This window comes from Ovis aries, chromosome X (assembly GCF_016772045.2).
Source record: "Ovis aries strain OAR_USU_Benz2616 breed Rambouillet chromosome X, ARS-UI_Ramb_v3.0, whole genome shotgun sequence".
NCBI lineage: Eukaryota > Metazoa > Chordata > Mammalia > Artiodactyla > Bovidae > Ovis > Ovis aries.
Window position 1 is genome coordinate 51,409,906 of NC_056080.1, and position 20,748 is coordinate 51,430,653.

General features: G+C 46.6%; 1 protein-coding gene across 50 annotated transcripts in view; it reads right to left on the reverse strand.

The window, feature by feature from the left end:
- Nucleotides 1-1,127: 1,127 nt before the first annotated feature.
- The window catches only part of HUWE1 (HECT, UBA and WWE domain containing E3 ubiquitin protein ligase 1), a 157,971-nt gene continuing 138,350 nt past the window's right edge, over nucleotides 1,128-20,748 (reverse strand). For 17 of the 50 annotated variants that reach the window (XM_060407790.1, XM_012106654.4, XM_042241701.1 and 14 more), the window contains 24 exons: nucleotides 20,262-20,549; nucleotides 18,913-19,168; nucleotides 18,585-18,715; nucleotides 17,866-18,080; nucleotides 17,497-17,785; nucleotides 17,254-17,356; nucleotides 15,871-16,417; nucleotides 14,589-15,189; nucleotides 13,565-13,692; nucleotides 13,269-13,425; nucleotides 11,926-12,058; nucleotides 11,457-11,659; nucleotides 10,740-10,867; nucleotides 9,516-9,612; nucleotides 7,493-7,648; nucleotides 6,863-7,108; nucleotides 6,481-6,598; nucleotides 5,527-5,667; nucleotides 4,258-4,545; nucleotides 4,035-4,140; nucleotides 3,302-3,419; nucleotides 2,824-3,005; nucleotides 2,352-2,542; nucleotides 1,128-1,759 (listed from right to left, as the gene is read on the reverse strand). In XM_060407790.1, coding sequence (XP_060263773.1) covers nucleotides 1,657-1,759; nucleotides 2,352-2,542; nucleotides 2,824-3,005; nucleotides 3,302-3,419; nucleotides 4,035-4,140; nucleotides 4,258-4,545; nucleotides 5,527-5,667; nucleotides 6,481-6,598; nucleotides 6,863-7,108; nucleotides 7,493-7,648; nucleotides 9,516-9,612; nucleotides 10,740-10,867; nucleotides 11,457-11,659; nucleotides 11,926-12,058; nucleotides 13,269-13,425; nucleotides 13,565-13,692; nucleotides 14,589-15,189; nucleotides 15,871-16,417; nucleotides 17,254-17,356; nucleotides 17,497-17,785; nucleotides 17,866-18,080; nucleotides 18,585-18,715; nucleotides 18,913-19,168; nucleotides 20,262-20,549 — 4,925 coding nt within the window. In that variant the 3' untranslated portion in view covers nucleotides 1,128-1,656. The other 33 variants (XM_060407794.1, XM_060407780.1, XM_060407803.1 and 30 more) reach the window with 8 other exon arrangements.

Genomic DNA, 20,748 nt, shown 5'->3' on the forward strand with positions numbered 1-20,748 from the left:
CCTGCTGGACTCCCAGCCTCATCTCAGGCCACTATTCCTCACTCAAGCCTTGCCCTAGCAACGGAACTCCTGCTGTGTTGACCCTGATTACCCTCTCCTCCTTAATTTTCACTCTCACACAGCCTTATGATTCAACCCAAGTACCACCACCAACAGAAAGCCTTTCCTGATCTCCCAGGCTAGACCAGATACTTCTGCTCTGCTCTGTGTACCCAGAGATCCCCCTTCCAACATCTGGACACAGAATGATCTGTCTCCTCCTCTTGACTGGAAGCTCAATAGGAGGGTGGAGGGTTGGAGGGTGGAGGGTTGATTCATCTGTCCTCTCAGTAGTCACGAGGGCCAGGAACAGGACTGTGAATGTTGGAAGGGGAAAAAAAAAAAAAGACTAGTAGCTATCTGCATCAAGACCAAGGGATCAGGTTAAGAACACACACACTACTGCTTTCCTAGATCCACACTCTGGGACATGGTCAAGGGAAAAATTTTTAAGAAGCAGAGCCTTAGAGAATGAGAAAAACCACACAAAGCCAGTACCACTGAGTTTACTAAACTTTTATTACTTTTATCTTTGAAGGCTGGAACCATCAAAGTTCTTAGATCAACTTTAAGTGATGGATGGAGTAAAAAAACCCCACAAGAGACTATTGGTCGATCTGTGAACAGATCTGACAAGAAAATGCAAAACAAAACCAAAAAGGATGCAAAGACTGTTTTGGGGAGCCAGTCAAATTATTTATTAAAATTTGTTAAAAGTAAACTAAAACATTAATAAATCAAATAATTTTAAACTGAGCTCCAGACTTGAAACTACAAAGGCTCAGGATATAGAACCTTCGGTTGGGTTGAGAGAATTCTCTTAAAACCTGCTGGTTTGTTCCCCTAGAGCAAGGCGGTGCTTTGTCCTTAGCTACAAATCTCTAACACCATCACCACTCCCAAGTGTAGATGCCATTCTGAAAAAGATCCCCTCAGTTCCTGATGACCCTGAAGGAGGAGGATGCACCAGTGTGGTAACAGAAATGGCTTTCTGGAGAGTCCATTTGGATTTTTTCTCCAGCCATCTAGCATGTGTTCAAGAGGTGCTTATTTCTTTTTAAACTTGAAAAAAACTCCATTGTGAAAAGTGAGTTATGAAGAGTGCTCTTTATTTGAAACCTCCACAACACAGACGCCAATCTTGTCTCGCATTGAATCATTAGCTGTGCACATCAACACATTCCAAGCACAAATTAAGAATTGCAAACAGAACAAAAAAATATATATATATATAATTTTTTCCCCTATCCAAAGGTTTCAAGTCTCAATGCAGCAAATCCTTCTGAACACAGAATCTGAGGAGCACACGGTTCAAACAGTTGGGACAAACGGGTCCCTGTAAAGGCTATTGCCTTTTTAACACATGGGGTGGGGGATCATGGACGGCATGGAATGGGGAGAGGAGGTGAGGAAAAGGGAGCCGGTAGAGAGGATGAGCAGCAAAGGGGGAACGGGTATGCGCTGGGGCAGCTGGGACACACACATGGTGAGTTGGTGGATTTCATTTATTGGTTTTTGACATTTCTTTCTGGTTCTTTTTTTGTTTTCGTTTCCCCCTTTACCAGGTCCAACAATGGTAAAAAAAAAAAAAACCCTACAGTAGTGGGTGTGGCCCTTTTAGGCCAGCCCAAAGCCTTCAGAGCACTCCTGGATGGCCAATAGTAGCATGTGGCGGAGCTTCTCAAAGCTCTCATAGGCAGGCAGGTCCAGCTGATTAAAACTAGGGAAAGAAGACACATCAATTCGTGACAAAAGATGATAACCAAATCCCTGTGTTCCCATGGTGCCCACCTGATTTCTGCCTGCACACTCCCAATCTTGTCTGTCCTCAAATCTGGCCCCACTACTGGCTACCAGGCACCTAAAATATAACCTGACCCTATCACTCCTCCTTAAATACCATAGCCCAACCATGGTATAAATACCACCTCCACCTCCCAAATACCATACCCCTTGGAGCCCGAAAGCTCCAAGGAGGCATGCAGGGTCACTGGTCACCTGTGCTGAGTTCTTTAGCATTCTGCCCCCTGCAACTTCTTGCTCTGACCATGCTGAGCCCTGGAATACACCTTGTTTTCACAGGGCAGTTTTCACCTGCAATGTCTCCTGAGCCCCACTGTGAATCTGCGTCAGCTTCTCATCTCAAACACCATCATCTCCACAAAAACCAGCAAACTGTGAGCTACCCGTAGGTTCAGGGTAGCTGGCGCTAGATTTGGGTTCTTGACTACTCCTGACCATCGTAAGGGCACAGAAGTGGCAAATATGCAAGTTAAATTCAAATGCTGAAAAGAACAAACCTTTCCTCTTACCATGTGTGAGCTGAAGGCAGGCGGTCTGTGGACCTGTCATCTCGATGGATTTGAAACTTCTGAATGCCATTCATGCCTTCAAGGGCAGCAAAACCTTGCAGGGGCACCTTGGAAGTACCTGTGACAAACTGGAGGAACTTGGCACGGTCAGCTTGATCGAAAGAACGCAATGCTCTCCAGAACCACTGGATCTATAGGAATGAACACAAGAAGACAGCATTAGGTAGAGAGCTCCTGGAAGAAAGGGGGATGGGATATGCAATGTTAGGCAAGTCCCTTCTGTGGGACAGGTTTCAGTTCTTCCATTCACATGATGACATCACCTGAAAACTGAAACTTCAGAACAGTGAAGAGTTAGGTTCAGGTAAGCTACCACTCAAAACCCCCCTCCCGTAACAGTCCCGGTTTATTTGGTTGTCATACAAACTAACACTGCTTAAGGATACAGGGAGGGATGCCAGCATCAGCTCACCTGAATAGAGTTGGACTGGTACTTGTGATATTCAGTGTTAGATTTCAAATCGTCAATGTCGATTGTGGGCAGTCCTGATATGAGCAGCTCTAACTCCTGCTCAGTGAAGATTGAAATGAGGCGCTTTGGAATGATCTCATAGAAACCTTCTAAGAAAGCCGCCAGCTGTTTGCGGATGGCTCCTGGGGAAAGAACCAACAAGCCATGTGGCATCTGAACTTGCACAGCTGTCAGAGGTCAGAGATCCCTAATCCAGCAGGATGTTGACTGATTTGCCTACCTCACCCATCACTGTTTCTAGGCCCCTGTATGAGGGTGGACGAAGGGGAATATTTTTTGGTCAGGTTTTTGGACTCCTTTTATGCAAGGTATTTGTGGCTGGCATAGGGGAAAAGAAGAAACAATGTCTGTGTAATGAGTGAGGACTAACTTTGTCCCATACTGAACAGCTAGGGGGTCTAAGGGACATTTCTCCTACCTGTCATTCTCATCTGGCACACCAGGTGTACATACTCCTTCTTATTTTCCTCTGTTACCAAGATGTTGGCCCCATTGGGTTTGAGGTCACGAACTTCACAGACTCCAAACTCTTGGACCTAGAATACCCAAAATACCAATAATATGAATCAAGCTTGGTCTAGGATGGGACTTACATATACCTGGAAGCACACCCTAAACTCTCTGCTGTATCCTGGGCAAAGAAATGAAGCAAGGTCATAAAAAAAGTGACTTTTCTCATGAGCTCATGAATCCCTAAATGGAAAAGGCCAAGGGTTTAGTCCTAAAACATAACTGTCAATAGTAAAAGGGAAAAGGGCATGGATAATATAACGTAATACAAAAAAAAATCTTTATGTAAAGCAATTTTGGGGAAGTGTAACAGTGAGATTTTTTTGTTTTTCATCTATCTATATTTGCACAATTTTTCTACAATGAAGTACCTTTGGGTATGATGAATAGTGTACTATTTTTTTTTTCAACATATAGGGGAAACTAGCATTGTTTTACAAATTCTGGTTTTTCTATTTGTGCTGTCTCTTGCAAATACTCACTGCTCTCTGACAGATAGGGAATGGGGCACAAGATTTTAAGACATCAAGATGCTTCCTTAGAAATATTAAGAGGTTATCCAATGTCAGTTCAAGAACAATCGCATAATGGGGTTTCCTAAACCAGTTGGGGTATGTGACAGTCAGGATCTCCTGACCTACCTCAGTGCTGAAGGTGAGATCATAGCCTAATGTGGATACATCATTTTCCAGCAGATAAACCAGACCCTGGTAGAAGTGGTAGTCTTCACTCTCCATATCTGTATATCTAGATAAACACAAATAGGGCCATGGATTGGGGTGGCAGAGAGGCAGCTTAGGGATGGGGCACAAGGACCAGATTTCCAGCACTGAGGACAGTCCCAGGGTTGTGCCACATCCTTACCTGACGGACTTGCCCAAAATGTGTTTGTAGAAGGACCGAGTAAAGTAGCACTCCAGGAGGCGGTTGTCATACACAGCTTTGGCCACGATGCGTCCAACAAACTTGAAGTAGCTGAGGTGGTTGGGGTTGCAGTGAGAAGATGGATTGATGGTGTATGTGACCCGATCACCAGGTGAGGTACGGAACAAGGCATACATAGGGTTAAACATCTCCCGAGAGATGATCATATACCACTCCCGGAGGAGCCCTCCAGCATCCTGCCCTTCTTCTCCTTCAAATACTATATACCTGTTTAAGAGAGCAGAAACAGGGATGTGCAGAAAGCCCAGGACAAATCCAATCTTCTGCACAGCATGACCTGAGTGAGTGACTGAGTGAAGCAGTAGCTGGGGAGTGCAGAGTCAGAGGACAGTGGTAAATGCAGAGTGCCAGGAGAGCCCAGAAGAGAGGTGGGGATCTGGGACAGAAAAGGGCATCACTGATGGAAGAGATGTTCTGAAGTGTCAGTAAAGGCTCACTGATATCCCAGAAAACACTAATAGGAAAGATATAAAGACCTAATAAGGCCTTTAAACAGGGAGGAGTTATCAAGTGGTATCAAAGAGAGCTGAGCTGAGTTTGATGTCTATTATGATTTGGCGGTGGAAGAGTAGGATTCAGTCTGTCTTGGAAGCTTCTCTGAATTCCTGTGTGATGACATGGCTAGTGAGTCCATGCCACAAGGGGAGGGAGGAATCAAGTTCCTGAGTTCAAGAGCATCATCAAACGACTTCAATAGGTCTATCATCTCACTGGCTCCCATGACACATGACACTGCAAACTGCCAATCTCCTCTAGGTGGCGTCAGAATCACCAGGGAGTGATTACCAATTTGGTGGGGAGTCACTCTTGCAAGTGTGGTCTCCCTCAACCCAGGGTACCATTTGCTCAGCAGGCTTCCCGTTCCTAGTGTAACAATGGAGAAAAGCTCTTTGTGAAGCCATCAGGTGTACCTTTGTAAATTCCACAGACTCTCCTATCTGTATAGGAATTGTTGGGTAGCTCAGCCCAAGGGCCAGCTAGCCAACAGAAGACCAGTTTCATGAGACTGGGCAGAGAATATGGACGACAGCTCAGTGAGAGCTAGATTCCTCTTAGGAATTCCTACCAGGGAGGGCAAACACCTCTCTAAGTTCCCCTGAACATCTGGGCCCCAAGTAAGCCTTCACTACCAAGTAGGAAGGGTCAGAACCACGCCATCCCGTTTTACTCTCTGCTCTGGGTTCTTACAATCGATTCTTCATTTCTTCAGGAGATTTCCGGTGCAGCTCACGATAGGAGTCTTCAAAGACATGGTCACGACGAACGTGCACAGCCATGTCTTCTTTCCGGAGTCCCTCGTCCAAACGCTCCAGCTCTTGGCGGAAATATCTTGGGAGGTAGGAAAGAAAGGAAAATAAGATTGGGATGGCAGAGCAAATTTCTGTTTGCCTGATTAGGATTAAGACCCACAGTGATGTTCTCCTCATCCTCTAGACACTTTGACCTCTGCTCTCCACCTTTTTTTTTCCTGGGGAAATGCCCAGTATCCTTTGGAGAAGAGAATGGCAACCCACTCCAGTGTTCTTGCCTGGAGAATCCCATGGACAGAGGAGCCTGGTGGGCTACAGTCCATGGGATCGTAAAGAGTTAGACACGACTGAGTGACTAACACTACTACTACTACTGGAAAAGGTAGGCCATTCACTACCAACTCTAAATTTCCCCCGTGTCCATCAAATAGGGGCCCACAGACATTATGGCATGGAATTTCTGCAACAAGCAGGTAAGCATGTGTAGGTGCACAGAAAGGAAGAGAAGAGTAAAAAATGACAGGAGTGTTGTGGAGGCCTTCTCAACCCTTCCAAGCCCTGCTGTAAATACACTATGGCTACCTGCATCTCCTGTATTACCCCGAAGGATAGACAGGGATTTTAGAATTCATGTGGTTAAACAAAGGCTTGCACTTGTCTGATGAAAGAACAGAGTCTAGGTTGAAGAGCACCAAGGGATATTTAGGTACAGTGGCACTTGGTGGCAAAGATGAGTCTCTTCCCCCTGCTTAGCACCATTCTAATCCAAGGGCTGCCACCGAGGAAAACATTTTTTTCTGGAAACATCATCCCCAGAGGATGTTTGGCTCCTTTTTGGGAGGGGAGATACTATTTAGAAAGCCCCCCCACCCCCAACATCCAGGGCACATACTTGCGCTTGACATCAAAGTCGAGGACACGAATGTAGTCTACCAGGACAGCAAAAGGCCCATCAGCGAGGTGGGTGGTGGACTGCCGTAGGATCTGGTTTAACACAGTGCGATGAGTCTCTGAGGGGAGAAAGGACAGCAGGAATCAGCACATCATGGGTCATAGAAGAAGGGACGTAAGTCAATCAGTCAGCAACTCTTCCTTGTTTCAGGGAAAAAAAGTGTGGCACAAAAAGACTTCCAGACCCAGTCCCTAACTCATTAGCCTCACTTTCCAGTACACACACACACTCACCCTGCAAATCAGCTGACAACAAAATATATAAAATGACCCTGTAGAGAAATGAAGCCTTCTACATTTGGGGGCCTAAGAGTTCCCTGTACCTGCAAAGCGAAGAAACTTCTGTGTGTCAGGGGGCAGGCTTGAGGAGATGTGCATAGATGAGGGCTCCCGGGAGAAGAACGGGTCAAGGGAGGAAGGAGTGGCTGGGGTTAAAGGGGCAGGGGAGAGTGGAGGTGGCTCGTCCTTGATGTGTGCCAGCTGGCTCTCACGGGTGTCCCGGACAGGAGGCTTGCTCTCCCGCTCTGTTGCATGGACCAGAAAGAAGGCCTCGACAGCAGGTTGTAGCACTGGGGGTAGGAATGATACAGGACAGTAACATTTTACTTTATAAACTTCAACATATAAACCTCTTCCCCCTCAGAATCAAATTTCAAAACTACTAGATGAAAACTTGCAGGAGATACATAATGGTGCCACAGAGGAAGTCAGAGCTTCCAAAGAAAAATGGGATAGACAACCAGTTATAAAGATTCCCCTACACAGTAAAAGATAAGAGCTACCAAAAGCGAAAGCAAATCTTTTTTTCTGATAATGAAGTCGGAGAAAAAATCCTCTCCTTTGAACTCCCATGGAGACCTGAGGGAGAGGAGTAATCTGGAAGGAAGAAAATCAAGCTGGCAGAAAGGGCCCCAGAACAGATCAGTGGGCCTGGGCTGTCAGGCCCAACTTACCTAGCACCGCATGCTGGTCATGGGATTCCTCCAGTTCCTTTAGACACTCTCCCAGCATGTCCCACAGCTCATCCAAGTTCAGCTGCTCACTGAGCAGGGGTAACTCAGGTGGCCTTTCCTCCTTCTCCTTCTCCCCCTGTGGAGTTCCATCTGAGGCTAGGCGGCACACAGAGGAGAGATTCAGGAAGCTTTTTCTTCATTCGGACCAAATGCATAGGCCATTAGAAAGACCAAATAGATTGGTCCACTGGCCACTGAGTAACATCTGAAAGCAAGCTCTCATCCTACACTGAATGGCATTTAAACGGAATAAAATTAATACAAGAAAAAGTTTGTCTAGTTGCACTAGACACTTTTCAAGTGCTCAATAGCTACATGGAGCTAATGGCTACTGCAGGAAAATTCTACCAGATAGTGTTGGTCTCCTCATTGCCTTATCAGCTCCCAGAAGACCTATGGATTATTAAATGATCTTCTTGGTCTCCTCATTGCCTTATCAGCTCCCAGAAGACCTATGGATTATTAAATGATCTTCTTCTTGTTGTTCAGGCATGTCCGATTCTTTGCAACCCCATGGAATGCAGCACACCAGGTGTCCCTGTCCTTCACTATCTCCTGGCGTTTGCTCAACTCATGTCCATTGAGTTGATGATGAGTCAATCATCTCATCCTGTTGCTCCCTTCTCCTCCTACCCTCAGTCTTTCCCCAGCATCAGGGTCTTTTCCAATTAAATGATCTAATATTTTTTAAAAACCAGATGTCCTATGATGACACTATCCCACAGGAATCTGTTAAAAGGGTGCCCAAAAGCATTCTATATGAAATTAACCTTGAGAAATGCTGCTAATAATAGCATCCACTGTGTTCTAGGACTGCTTTAAGTGTTATATATACACATTAACTCAGTCCTAACTAGGAACATCCTTACTTTAAATGAAGAAACTGAAAGAGATCCAAACACATGCTCTCTCCACACAGTATTGTCACAGTGTCTTAAAAAAATATTTATTTTGGCCATTGTGGATCTTCATTGCTGTGTGGGCTTTTCTCTAGTTGTGGTGAGTGGGGGCTACTCTCTAGTTGTGATGGCTTCTCTTGTTGCAGAGCATGGGCTCTAGAGTGTGAGGGCTTCAGTAACTGAGGCACCCGGGCTCTAGAGCACCACCTCGATAATTGAGGTGCATGGGCTTAGTTGCTCCATGGCATATGGGATCTTCCTGGATCAGGGATTGAACCCATGTCTCCTGCATTGGCAGGCAGATTCTTTACCACTAAGCCACCAGGGAGGCACCTGTTAGTTTATTTCGCTGGCCCATGTCTTCATTGTGGCATGTGGTGTCTTTTAGTTGTGGCATGAGAACTCTTAGTTGTGGCACATGGATCTTTATTTGTGGTATATGGGATCTAGTTCCCCAATCGGGGATTGAACCTGGGTCCCCTGCATTGGGAACACAATCTTAGCCACTGAACTACCAGGTAAGTCTCGATATCACATATTTCTACTATTATCAGAGGATATGCTCTGAGATATTTTAGCACTTTGAAATTTATTAAGCTAAAGTTCTGGGTATGGTTAATTTTGGTAAATGTTCCATATGCATTTCAAAAAGTTGTTATTGTTATTGGCTGGGGTGTCCTGTATATGTCAAAATTATTAATAGTTGTTCAGATCTTTTATATCCTTAATCGCCCAGAGCATGTACGATCTTCCTGGATCAGGGATTGAAGCTGTGTCCCCTGCATTGGCAGGTGGATTCTTTACCATGGAAGCATCAGGGAAGCCCCACAGTTTCTTTATTACCGAAATTGCAGTGTGTGCTAGGATTCGCCAGTGAGGACCAGGTGGTGACGGTTAGTGATTTTAGTTGATTGGTATGCATCTATCAGTATACAGAAACCAGGGTTCACTTAAACAAACAAAAACACTGAGTTTATGTATGTTGAAAGCAGGGGATCAGGCACCCATTCCATTAAGATTGGCTCTCCCTTTTGTTGGGCTAGAAATAGAAAAGTAGTACTGACCAATGGACTGAGTATCTTGAGCACTGGGAGATGGCTGGTCCACATCCATGGGTGACTCCTCCCTTCGGACAGATGCCTCTGACTGGCTTGACTCCGACTGGATAAAAGGGAGACAAAGTCACATAAAGGGTGCAACTCTGTTTTCCTCAGGGATAGGCTAGAGGCTGTCCTACAATCTCTCACATATCATTAAGCTTGGAAAGAAGCCTCCCATATCTTCCCATATGGAAAGAAGTTTCTTTAGCTTTTACAAAAGAATGGCCTTCCCACCTCCTCTGCTTATCTTCCACCCTGAGCTAGCATGCTTTTCCAAAGAGCTCCCTGGATGCCTGCCATTTGCCTCCATTCTATTCCAAGACTGAGTCCAGTCAGGCACCAGGCTCCTGGACTTCAAGACTTCTAGGAACAGTGTGTGTGTGTGTTTGTGTGTGTGTGTGTGTGTGTGTGTGTGTGTGTGTGTGTGTATAAAGCTCACATGGGCAAAAGGTAGGTTTGCTCTTTGTTCCTTTTTGCTCACGAAAGAGGAAATAACAGGGGGATGAATTAATGCAATCTTTGATGGGTGGGATTGGCTTTTTAAACCAACAGGCCTCAAAATATCCTTATTTCTTGGATCTTGGGAAGGTAACTTGCATGTTGTATAAGGACAGGCAAACAATGAATGCCATAGTGTATATACATGATGCTAGGCTTTTCCTACAGTCACTCTATGCTGAGATCCTAACAATGAACTGGCTACCTAGGAACTGAAGGCTTCCTCCTAAAAGAGCCTGGGTGCCAAGGGAGTATGAAGAATAGAGGCAGAGACCAGGGTGGAGGGACCAGCCATTGCCAGAAGAGGCTACGTGGGAAGTGTACCAAGCTTGGGAGACTTTCAAGGGCAGGATTCCTGATATTTCTCTGAGGCACTTGCATTGTTCCATGAAACTGAAAAAGCTTTATCCTGTATCCCCTCAGGACCTAGACACTTAGCATTATGCAGTTTGCAAAAGCGCCACTATTGACTGGATAGCTGGGAGTGGGGTATGATGGCCAAGCTTTAAACCAAACCAAACCAATGAACAGTCAAGAAAGCACCAAGAGAAATTAACTGTTGTCCAGAAGCATTCATATAGCCAACTTAATGCAAAAGCATACAAGGTAAGGGCAATGAAATCCCACTGATGATATGGTGGGAGAGGGAGGAAAGACAAATGAATGAGGGGCCACAGGCATCATGCTAACCGTTGCTGCTTGTTGCTGTCTCCGCGCCCTCTGACCCTCACGTACCATTTGTATAATGGCATCAGCCTCAGCCTCCAGCTGCCGAACAGCTGCCTGGATGCTGCTAGCTGAGCCTAAACCGGAGGAACCTGGGAGAAAGAATAAAGAAGGTAAGATGTAACCTGTGGAAAGAGGGAATGCTCAATTTTCTGTGTCCCATCTCCTGAGCCACCACAAGCATCTTGCTGAGGTCTTTGAGCTTTACGCTCAGTCTCAGAGTGCTCACTGTCAGGCACTAAGAGCTACCATTACAGGTAAGGGCAGGGGACATGGGGCTAGGCAGATGGATGGTGGCAGGTGAGAGTTCTGTAGGACAGAGGGGAAGGATTTGGCAGGGCATAGCTGAAGTAACATGGCTACAATATTTTAGCCAGGAGTAATCAAGGAAGCAGAGAGGAGACAAACACAGTGGGTTAAATCTTGTTCACCAAAAGATCTGTCCCCAATTTCCTTGTCAGATTTCCAGGCCCTTTAATTCCCACTTGCCCTAGTGAAATTTCCTATGTAGACGGCTTGAGTGAAATACAGAATACAGCCACCAACATTTTAAGAAAGTATCATCACTTCCTTTAGAAAAGGTCAAACAGGAAGGAGACATGACATTAAGCCCTGCCCTCCTGGGTCTCTTGTTTTTCCACCACCAAGCCTGCCCCTCAACTGGACACCCCAGTTCCATACCTAGCCTGCCTGTCTGCTTGGCCTTCTTGTTAGCACGGCGTGTGTCATCCCGGAGCTGGATGATGACCTGCAGTACCCTCAAGAAGAACTTCTGGGTAGATGTCTTGGATGTCAACATGGACATAGAAGGCAGTTGGAGCTCCCGGCCACCCAGAGGCCGCTTCTGAGATGCCACGATTACCACATTCTCAGCCACGTCAAACCTGGATAGTGTAGAGGTGGCTCGCATATATTGAGAGCATCAAAGCATAAACACTTAGAACAAGCAGAGCTTTCTTGTGTCAACCAGAGGGTATGGAATTTCAGAAGGAAATCACACATGTAGGAAAAATAGGGCCATGTGCATATATAGGACAGAAACAAAACTGGCTCAGAGAGGAGGAAAAAAATAACTAGAAAATCAGGAAGAACCACTTTTCATAATGTCCCAGACCCCAACTCCACAGCCAGATGGGCAGCTGCCACCTACCTGCTCTGCATTTTGCCTTTCAGCTTGGTGGTCTGTGGCTGTTCCTCAGGCAGGCCATCAGGGGAGAGGGTTTCACACTGGGCTCGCCGCTGCTGTTCCAGATTGTATTCCCGTAGCTCAGCCAGAAGAGTTCCTGGGCAGGCAGAGAAGCCAGAAAGTGTTGACACTTCCCTACTGAAGCAGCTAAAAGCCAAAACTTTTCAAGAAACCTTCCCAGGCCGTCCTCTTTGCTCAGCTGTACTGAACTTGGGACTGTACAATAATTCTGCTCCATTCATTTTACTGTGTACTCATGGATCAGCTGCCCAAGGGCCACTGGTTTACCTGGCCTCAAGGATTTGCTGAATCTACATGAAATGCACCTCAGTGCAGAGGGGAAAAAGTATCTCTTTTGAAGCCTGTATACCTCTCAAACTTCTGAGGTTTTTGTGGTAGTCTCGGCAAATTACTTAACCTCTTTCCCAATTTGCTTTCCCATTGTAATAATGGGGACTAATATTGCCTAAACTCACAAGGCTGCTTCGAGAATTAGGAGATAACTATCTACAATAGTGCCTAGGCCACTGCCTGGCCTAAGGGTGCTGAATAAACTGGTGGCAGTCAAGAGGCCTCATCCAGAAGAACTTTGTAATTCTCATGCAGCAAAGAATACCCTATATAGTCTAACTGACTCCCGTATCAACTCAGCTCCAGCGACATTTTTGAGAAAGAGATAACTACACAAGTAGTATCAGATCTAGGGACATCTATGAGTGGGATGGAGGTGGGAGAGAACAAAGAGAGTCTGTATGCTGAAAGCAAATCTGACTCTACTCCTTGATTCATAATCTCTACACTACCCCGGGTTTTAGTTTTCTTCTTGGTAAAATGGGAAAAAGACTGAACTAGATGATTTACAAGTGTTTTTAGAATTTTTGTACCCTCAAAACTGCACAAAAGCAGAGGGTATTGTTCTCTCAATTCCTAAGCGTGAAGGTAGTGTAGGTGCATCTCTCAGGTGGTGAACTGCCTCAGCAGGTTCATCATAGGGCTCTTATGAGCACCCAGATTGGGAAAGCAATGTTAGTCCTATGAGTGCTCATTTTCCTTCACTAAGGAACTGCTGTGTGCCAGGGATTGGGAATATAGAGAGAAGGCCAGCCTTGGTCTCAGAGAACAACTGACAGGAAAACAGATTCTGACAACCTAGTGATATCAGTGCTGTGATAAAAGCATGCTTGGAAGCTGTGCTACAGATGTAGAGTGGATATGATTCAGCCTGGGGGTTCCAGGAGGCTTCCATAAACAGGTGACACCTAAGTAGAAGGTTTCAGAAAAACAGAGTGCTTTATTCTTATTATTACCTATCTGTTTACAAAGCGTATAACCCAGATGGCGGGCTCCATTCAGTAGCAACTTCAAAACAGTGTCCCGGGTCCCAGGGTCCCCCCGAGAGAGCTGCAGTAACACATTTGCTGCATCCTCTAGGCCTTCTTCAGAACACGAATGGGATGTCAACACCTGGGGGAAAAAGAAGGGAGATTGGGCAAGCCCCAACTTGAGAACTAAAACATTATTCACCCCAGTCAATCCTAATATTATCCACCTCCTTTGACTCTTTCTCCCCCAACCTTGGGAGGTCAGAAAAGCTTGGACTTACTTCCACAGAGAGCTGGAGCTGATTTTCAGTGAGGCCAGAGGATACCATCTTAAAGTCTGTGCTGCTGCTGCTGCTGCCGATATCACCAACTTTAGCTGGAGATTTGCTGGCCTTAGTAGTAGTAGCAGCTTTGAGAAACAGAACACTGTAAGCCTCTGAAACTCACTTGCTACAGACTTAAAGTGGCAGAGTCAAGGAATCACTGCACTGCCCAAGGGTTTCAAAATGGAAAAGTAGTGAAAATGAAGATCCACCCCCTCCCCATGGCCAAATCCAAGTGACTTAGAATGCCAAGTACTCTTATGGTACCTTCTAAAATGACAAAGAATCTCAGATATTTATCTCAACTGTTCCTCTCCCATAAGAGGGCCCTTTGAAAGCCTCTTCCTTCAAAATCTGTTTCTTCAAATGATTCTTAGCAGTCTGCTGCAAAGCTCATTCCCTTTACTTCCTGGGATGGCCTGGCTACTCGATCCTACCATGATTCACACTGCATCCTGCTTGTTTTTTTTTTTTTTAAATCCACACTCTTATTTATTTGGCTGTGCTGAGTCTTAGTTGCAACATGTGGGATCTTTAGTTGTGGCATGTGGAATCTAGTTCTGACCAGAGATTGAACCCAGATCCCTGCATTGTGAGCCTCAAGTCTTAGCCACTGGACCACCAGGGAAGTCCATATCCTGCCTGCTCTTGAGCTATTTCCTCTGAGAACTGGCTCCCTCAACCAGGCTAGAAAGATTGCGGTGTTTCTTTAAAGACAGAGACTTTCTTCTTTTTTGTGCTTAGCCTAGGGGAACCCATATTCACTGGTCTTCATAGGACAGAGAGAGGGAGAGAGGGAAGGAAAGGAAAGAAGGGGGAAGACAGAGAACTCTGACCAATGAGGGTGAGAATTAACATACTTGGCTATAATAAACACAAACCAAGTTGACTGCTGTCATTCAGGGAGGAATACCTGGATGGAGGAGTTGAGAGTGAGGTGGATGTACACACCCCACAGCTCCCAGCGTACATCCACACTTACTTGAAACAGTAGTGGTAGCAGTTGTGGGGGTAGTCACTGTGGTTGAAGCGGCTACGGCAATGGTGGATATAGCCGTGGCAGCAACCAGGGCTGGAACAGAAGTGACAGGGGTGGTTGCAGCAGGCGGAGTGGACGTGCTGGAGGTGGCAGTGATAGTGGTGGTAGATGTGGTTGAGGTGGCAACAGTGGTGGAGGAAGCACTGCTGCCAGAATTAGCCTGTGCTTCCGACACTTTGTTTTCTGGGAGAGCAATTGAGATGAGAGAAAGGAGTCTGAGGAGCTTCTCAGTTAAGAGAGAGCTCCGGCGGATGACTGGGTGTGACAACATGTTCATGAGTTGCCCCAGTGGAGAGGCTTCGAGGCTGTATGGGGAGGTTTCCCCCTCACCACCAGCGCTCACTGGCACTGACTTCACGGAGTTCTTGCCTTTCCGGCTGACATTCATGTTGTCCAGTTTTACCAATAAGTCCCAGAAGTCTGTGCAAATGCCACTGCTTGTGGACTGTGAAGAGCATGGGCTGCAGGCCTTACTGCCCCTCTCCCGATCACTCTCACAGTTTGTTTCTTTGGTCCGCTGCTGTGTGAAGTGACTGGGAAACACCTGCCAGGAAAAGAATGACAGGTTTGGTCTAGGAGGTCTACACAGAAACTATTTTCCTGACAAGGAAAGACACTGGCTCCTAGTCTCTCCACTCCTTAGGACAGCTTTGGTAACACCGGAGAGATGTAACATAAGAGTTTCATCCAACTGAAGCAGCCTAGAGAAATGAACAAAAGCTTTGTAGGGAGACAAAGGATTAGTAAACTCTTCTGAGCACTGATCTCTGTACTTACAAATGGTGGTGGGGGGAATACCTATACTTCGTGCAAAATTGTTGAGATTAGAGGTAATGTATTTTGCATAGTGCCTGGTACAAGGCAGGCCCTCAAAAAATGGCAGCAAAGCTTACTAAAAAGAGAACTGTATTAAGTTCTAGGTCCAGTCATCTCCATCACTAGCCACATGACAAAGCCACTAAAGATTTCTGTGTCCCAGCTTCTTCATCTGTAAAATCGGGACCATACAGACCACTGAAGGTTGATGAATGAATGAGACAATGCATAAAAATTGTAAAGAGGAAAAAACCCCCACAAGATTTTTTATTGGACAATTCCCAGAAACAATAGACATCTCAGCACCAAGAGTAAGGACCTGTGAGCTCCCTCAGAGTTCAGATTTCACTAGGTTATGAATGACACCCCTCTTTCATTCCCAGGAGTTGGGTTCCTCTAAGCTCCTCACCTTGGCCAATTGAATGAGTGTATCCAGAACATGTCTGCAGACAACAGGAGCAGCCTGGGGGTGGATATGGACAGTGGAGCCACTACTTGCATGTTTCTCAGTATGTTTGCGACCCCCTGAACGCTGGATCTGGAATATATTAGTCCTGCAGCCTAGGGCTGCATCCATGGATACTGAGAGCCAGGAAAGCTGGTTGGAACTCTTAGACTCCATCTTGTGTAGCAGGTCCAGGGGCCGGTTCTCATGGCTGCTTGACCCACAGCTCTTGCTTGACTTTTTGCCCTTTTCCTCACTTGAGGAGAGCTTAGGTGTTTCAATGCAAAGCTCACTCTCACTGCTGCGCTGCAAGATGGAAAGCAGGCTACGGATAACCCAGTGGCGGGTCTGGGCATGGTAGCAGAGATTTCTCAGTACTCGGTGAAGACGGCTAGTATTGAGTTTTGGCTCATCCACAAAAAGTAGGACCAGGAGACAAGACAGGGCTTCGTGATCCAGGAGGAGCCGTCCTCGGAGACGTAGGAGGGTGTCCACATTACTGCCAGAAGGCCTGGAACAGAGCATGGTTTCTGGGTAACACTTCGGCTAGAGCTCTGGGATCAGGTGTAGCCCTAGGGGAGGGGGATGAGCTGATACATCCTAGAAGGCTTGAGAAGAGTGTGTGTCCAGTCCAAGAACTGTAAGGGCTCTTTATATAGTAATAAGAGCTGTCTCAAGTGCCTACTGTGTACCATATACTCTATAATATCTGTAACAACTTCCTCACAGGGCCGCTGTAAAGATCAGAGAACCATCCAGTTTTGAGATGATGAGCAAGAGGCTCAGACAGATTAAGTAACTTGCCCTTCACCGCACGACGACTGAGAAGAGAGCAGAGATTGCAGGACAGGTCTGTATTATCAACTGGTAAAATTGGACTGCCCCTAGTGCTAGAAGACAATGCTTACTTTGGCCTTCTATAGACTACCAGGATGTTGCCTGCAGAATAGGGACTGATGACTTCCTTCATGTTTTGGCATGTTAGGTCTATTCTTCTTTGGCCTGGTTAAAAATGAAATCTTCTGCAGCCTAGATGCTGTAGTCTCAAGACAAGTGGCTCTTGCTATTTTCCTATCTGTGTGGGAGGCAGGTGGCTTCCTTTGCTGTAATCACAGCTACAACCTGGTGCCTGCCTGCCTTACTTTGTGCTTATGGTCTACGATAGCTACACTAACCCAAAATTGTGGCTTTTTTGAAGGGAGAGTTCCAAAATCTGGCTTCCCCATTCATTCAAGTAAATACCCTAGAGAGGTCATCCAGCTTCTCCACCTAAAAATAAAGGGAGCTGGACTACTAGTAGACATGAAAGGTGGTATGGCAAGGAGAGAAAAGACAGGCAAAAGGTACCTATTATGGCTGCTGCTACCCCCCATCTGGAAGGTGCCACCTCTTTGCACAGCAAGGCGAGTGTATTGGACCCCACGGTTGCCACTCAGGCGACTGGTGAAGGCTGGTAGGAAAGAAAGAGGAAACTGAAATTGAGGAGGGGACATGTGCTGAGCTGGGCCCAGGTAATACAAAGGGGAACAAAGAGTTTCATGTGGCCAAAGCTAGACATTACAGAGCCCTCCCACATGCCTCCCTCTGTACCTGGGCTTCGGAGAATGGCAGAGAGTGCAGAGGTGCTGCTGTGCCCAAAAAGCCGCTCATGCATGAGCTGCCTCTGCCGGGCTTCCTGCTCTCGCCTCAGGGCTTGAGCTTCAGCTGCAATGTCAGGTGGCATCACGGCCAACACGCTGTCCTCCATATCCTCTAGGACACTACGGCGTAGGTCTGAGGGCAGAGTCTGGATGAAGGTCACAGGGTCCATGGGGGTGTCTGAGCTGGCATTTTGTGCTAGTTCCCGTCGCTGTTGCTCAGCTCTCTGCTGTGCCAGTACCTACAGAGCAGAAGAAGTCAATGGGGCACATATCATGGCCAGGCAGCCTGGCCCACCAGCCCCCTACCCGCCTCACATACTTCCTCCTGGATGGCTGGAGGTAGGGCAGCCAGGAACTCAGGGCTCACTTCGGTGACACCAGGATTCCCCACCACTGCAGGAGCTGAGTTATTTGTTGAGGGGGCAGTTCGTGTTGGTGGACGAATGCCCAGCTGGTTCTGTAGGACTTCTCGGCGAATGTCATCAGGCAGGGCGGCCAGAAAAGAGGGGTCCACACCTTCGGGGAGACTAATACCTGAGGCGAGACACAAGATGTGAAGGAACTCTCACTTCTACTGATTGAAGGAAATTCATGGCCTTGCATGAGCTTTCTGTCCTCATTTTATGCCAAGGACACAGGACATACAGAGAAGGACAACCCACCCTTCCTTAGGCTCAGAACAGTTTCTTGTTATTTGCCAAGTTTTGTGTGTGCTCTCAATTAACCTTCATCAAGACCCCACCATGTAGCTATCATCACCCTTTCAGTATCATTGAGGATCAGGGAAGTTAAGCAATGGCTCCAGGTCCTATAAGCAGGAGGTGGCAGAGAGGGGATTTGAGCTAAGATCAGTTTGACTCCAAAGGCCTGGGCTCATTCCATTGTGTAGCATCAGCATTCCCTTACTGCAGGTCCTCCTCCGACACATATGCCGCCCTTTATCTGTATGGAACCGTTTTGACTAGTGGGCATTTCCACACCAAGGGCTACTAGAAGCCTCAACAATCCCAAGATGGCCTGAGCACACATGGAGCTCACCTGCAAGAGGATCTTCTTCTTCACTGCTTGTTGAAGGCAATGGCTCTTCCAGGATTCCCCGGGAATCTGCTCCAGAAATGGCCACTGCGGAATCTCTGGTGGAAGAACTCTCAGAGGATGCAGGGGGAGAGCTGAAGGAAATCATTTTCAGGTTGTTCTCTGAACCATATTTTCCAACTTATAAAATACTCCTACAGTACCCCTTTTCTCATAGAAGCCAAGTTGATTTCCCCAGTGTACAAAGCATGGGCATTAGTTACTATATATGAAAGTGGCTTGAAATACCTGCCAACACATCTTTCCCTCCTCTCACTCACACAGTGCTTACCTGTCCTCAGGGGGCTGGGTAGGTTCCCCTGACCCATCACCCCTGCCTTGTACTTCTGTCACAACTGGTGGGGCATCCCCAGGAGTGGAGCTGCCTGCTGTGGGCTGCTCAGAACTGCCAGTTGCTGGGGCGTCACCCACAGCCTCCTCCAGGGTACAGGAAGCCAGGCTGCTAGTATCCATGGGAGAGCCTTCCAGTTGACTGCTGACAGCTGTCAGAGCATCAGAATCTTCAGCTCTCTCTGGGGAAAGAGAGGCTAGGAGGAAGTCACATGGAGAGGTTAGATCTCTGCTTCGGGGGGTGGGGGGGGGGGCTGAATTAAGAAGCAGCCAGATCAGACTTCTTACTTCTTTAACTTCACTTCAGACGCTGGCCTGATGCTCCCCTCTCAATCTCATTTGCTTTAAAGAACTTAGCTCAAACACTTTCTATCATTTGTTGAACATTTATGATGTTCCAAGCATGCCTGTGAAACATCTTCTCTAGGCATCCCAGATAAGGGATCTTGTCACGTTCAGATTCCCTACAGGTATCATCTGCACAAGGACTCTGGTTCTGCTTATCTCAACAAGCAAGGCAAAAACCCCTACACCTAAAGGTTTCTCCAGAGTAAGTCATATGCAGTACGGTAAAGAGCATGGATAGCAACAGGTTTGTTTACCCTGTTGGAACATTGCTGAGAAGAATTTTGAGGCCCCATTTCAAACTAGTGAGAAATAGTGTCATGAAATAAATGGTGTTGGCCAGGATGGGAGAGCTGTTTGTTATATGTGTGGTCACTTGCTTGCCAGACCTAGAAGCGCTAAAGAAAAGCAAGCTTCAGAGTTACACAGATCTGGATTTTAACCACAGCTCAACCACTTACTGGGCTAATTGTTTCACTCTGAGTTTCAGTTTATTCATGGATAACAACCCTCTATTTCTTTTTAAAGAAGTTAAAGAATCCTCACATGATAGCCAGGTACAGAGCGATCACCTCAAAGCCACTCAGACATATATATAATCACTTGAGGACACAGAGAAGACACCTCAACTCTAGCTAAAAAGGTAATGTACAATGTTTGTTCAGTCTCTAAGTAGTATCCAACTCTTTGAGACCCCATGGACTGCAGTGCGCCAGGCTCCTTTGTCCTTCACTCTCTCTCAGAGTTTGCTCAAACTCATGTCCATTGACTTGGTGAACTATCTAACCATCCCATCCTCTGCCGCCCCCTTATGAGACCTAATTATGAGGACTTGAGCTTCTACTTTAGAAATTCTCTAAAATAAGAGAGTAAAGAGAAACTACAAAGATGTCCATTCTTCCCTCCTGTTTTACCCCTACCCTCAAACCCTCAAATTCTACTTACTTATAGTGGGAGCTGGGGATAGCTCCATCTGAGTTGTTTCTGCTTCTCCACTTGGCCTTGTGGGACCCAATTCCTCTGGCTCTACAGGCATCAATAGCTGTGTAGAGCTCCCACCTTCTCCAATTGGGGACTGCAGCTCTTGAGGAATCTCTCCCAAAGCTGGTGGGGTTGGGAGTGTTGGTTGCTGTTGGGAGGGCTGCAGAGTGACAAGGGTCTCCCTGGGCTCAGATGTAGCTACATCAGTTGAAGATGGGGTTGCTGGGTAGCTGTCAGGCATAGGAGTCCCATCTTTCTCGGAAAGAATGACAATAAGATTGTTAAAGGGCAATCAGTCAAGGACAGGGGAAGCCACTCAATCAGCACATGTGGCATGACAGTGATGCAGCACTCCCCTCAATCCCCAATTGCTCCCAGGAACAGCACCTGGCTGGTCTGGTGTCTTGGGATGAGGGCTAAGGCACAGTGCCATTAGTGCCAAGAACCAGAG